At 65.0% G+C, this 865-nt stretch overlaps 1 protein-coding gene across 1 annotated transcript in view; it reads right to left on the bottom strand.

Annotated features, from left to right (window-relative positions):
- Positions 1-865, bottom strand: part of GAA (glucosidase, alpha; acid) — a gene marked incomplete at its 5' end in the record, with an annotated part of 14,279 nt that overhangs the window by 3,276 nt on the left and 10,138 nt on the right. The window contains one exon of the mRNA XM_014528379.1: positions 720-865. Within this exon, the coding sequence (XP_014383865.1) occupies positions 720-865 (146 nt within the window). The remainder of the gene's footprint in view (positions 1-719) is intronic.

Raw genomic sequence — 865 nt, 5'->3', positions numbered from 1 at the left:
GTGTGCGGGAACCCAGGAGCCCGCATTTGGCTGGGACGGCAGGGCCGCTCTCCGACCCACTGATCAACACAGGAGCAGGACGGACCCTCCCCCGTCGGCAAGGCGACACGCAGGCACTGCCCCTGCCTCCTGTTCTGCACACGGAGCCCTGCCCACTGTCTGTCTGTTCTTAGTGTTGGTCTGACCCCCAGGCCGCTCTCGCTCCGGGAACCCTCCCATCTGCTGCTCGTTTTCTACATTAACTAGTGACCCACCTGACCTTCATGTTTGTGGTGAGGGGAAGGGAACCTGGATTTTCCAATCGCCAACTAACGACCTAGCCATGTGCGGACCCTGAGGCTGCGGATGGAGGCACCATCTACGCACGGCACCTCCCATGTGATCACGTCTTTTCCGGTCCTGAGCCTGGACGGGTGGGATCATGGCAGTCTCTCAACTCGCTTTTCCGCCGGTGGCCTGGTCCCTGCTCAGGGCCTTCATGCCGGCTTTCTCTGGACTTCGACTGCCCCCAGCCCTGAGCTGGCATCTAAGGGGCAGGAACTGGGGTGCAGGGGGGACCCCGGGAGGGAGGGCCTCAGCTCACTCAGCTGCAAACCTGCTCTGGCTGGGTTCCGGGGACTCCCCTGTGACAGGACAGGCTGCCCCGGGGTCACTGGGCTGGTGATTGCCCCCTCCCACTGGGCACCCATGGGCCATCGTCCCCGCCCCGGGGCACTCACTCCAGGAAGAGGGGCCGGGCCACGGTGTCGCCACGGGTGTGGGCATCGTGGAAGAGCGTGTAGAGGTGGGGCAGCAGCGCGTAGCGCAGGCCCAGAGCCTTCCGCATGGCCTGCTGCGCCGTCTCGCTGAACCTGTACGGCTCCTG

This window comes from Myotis brandtii, unplaced genomic scaffold (assembly GCF_000412655.1).
Source record: "Myotis brandtii unplaced genomic scaffold, ASM41265v1 scaffold632, whole genome shotgun sequence".
NCBI lineage: Eukaryota > Metazoa > Chordata > Mammalia > Chiroptera > Vespertilionidae > Myotis > Myotis brandtii.
The sequence above is the reverse complement of the archived record's forward strand: the minus strand, read 5'-3'. Positions and strand labels throughout refer to the sequence as shown.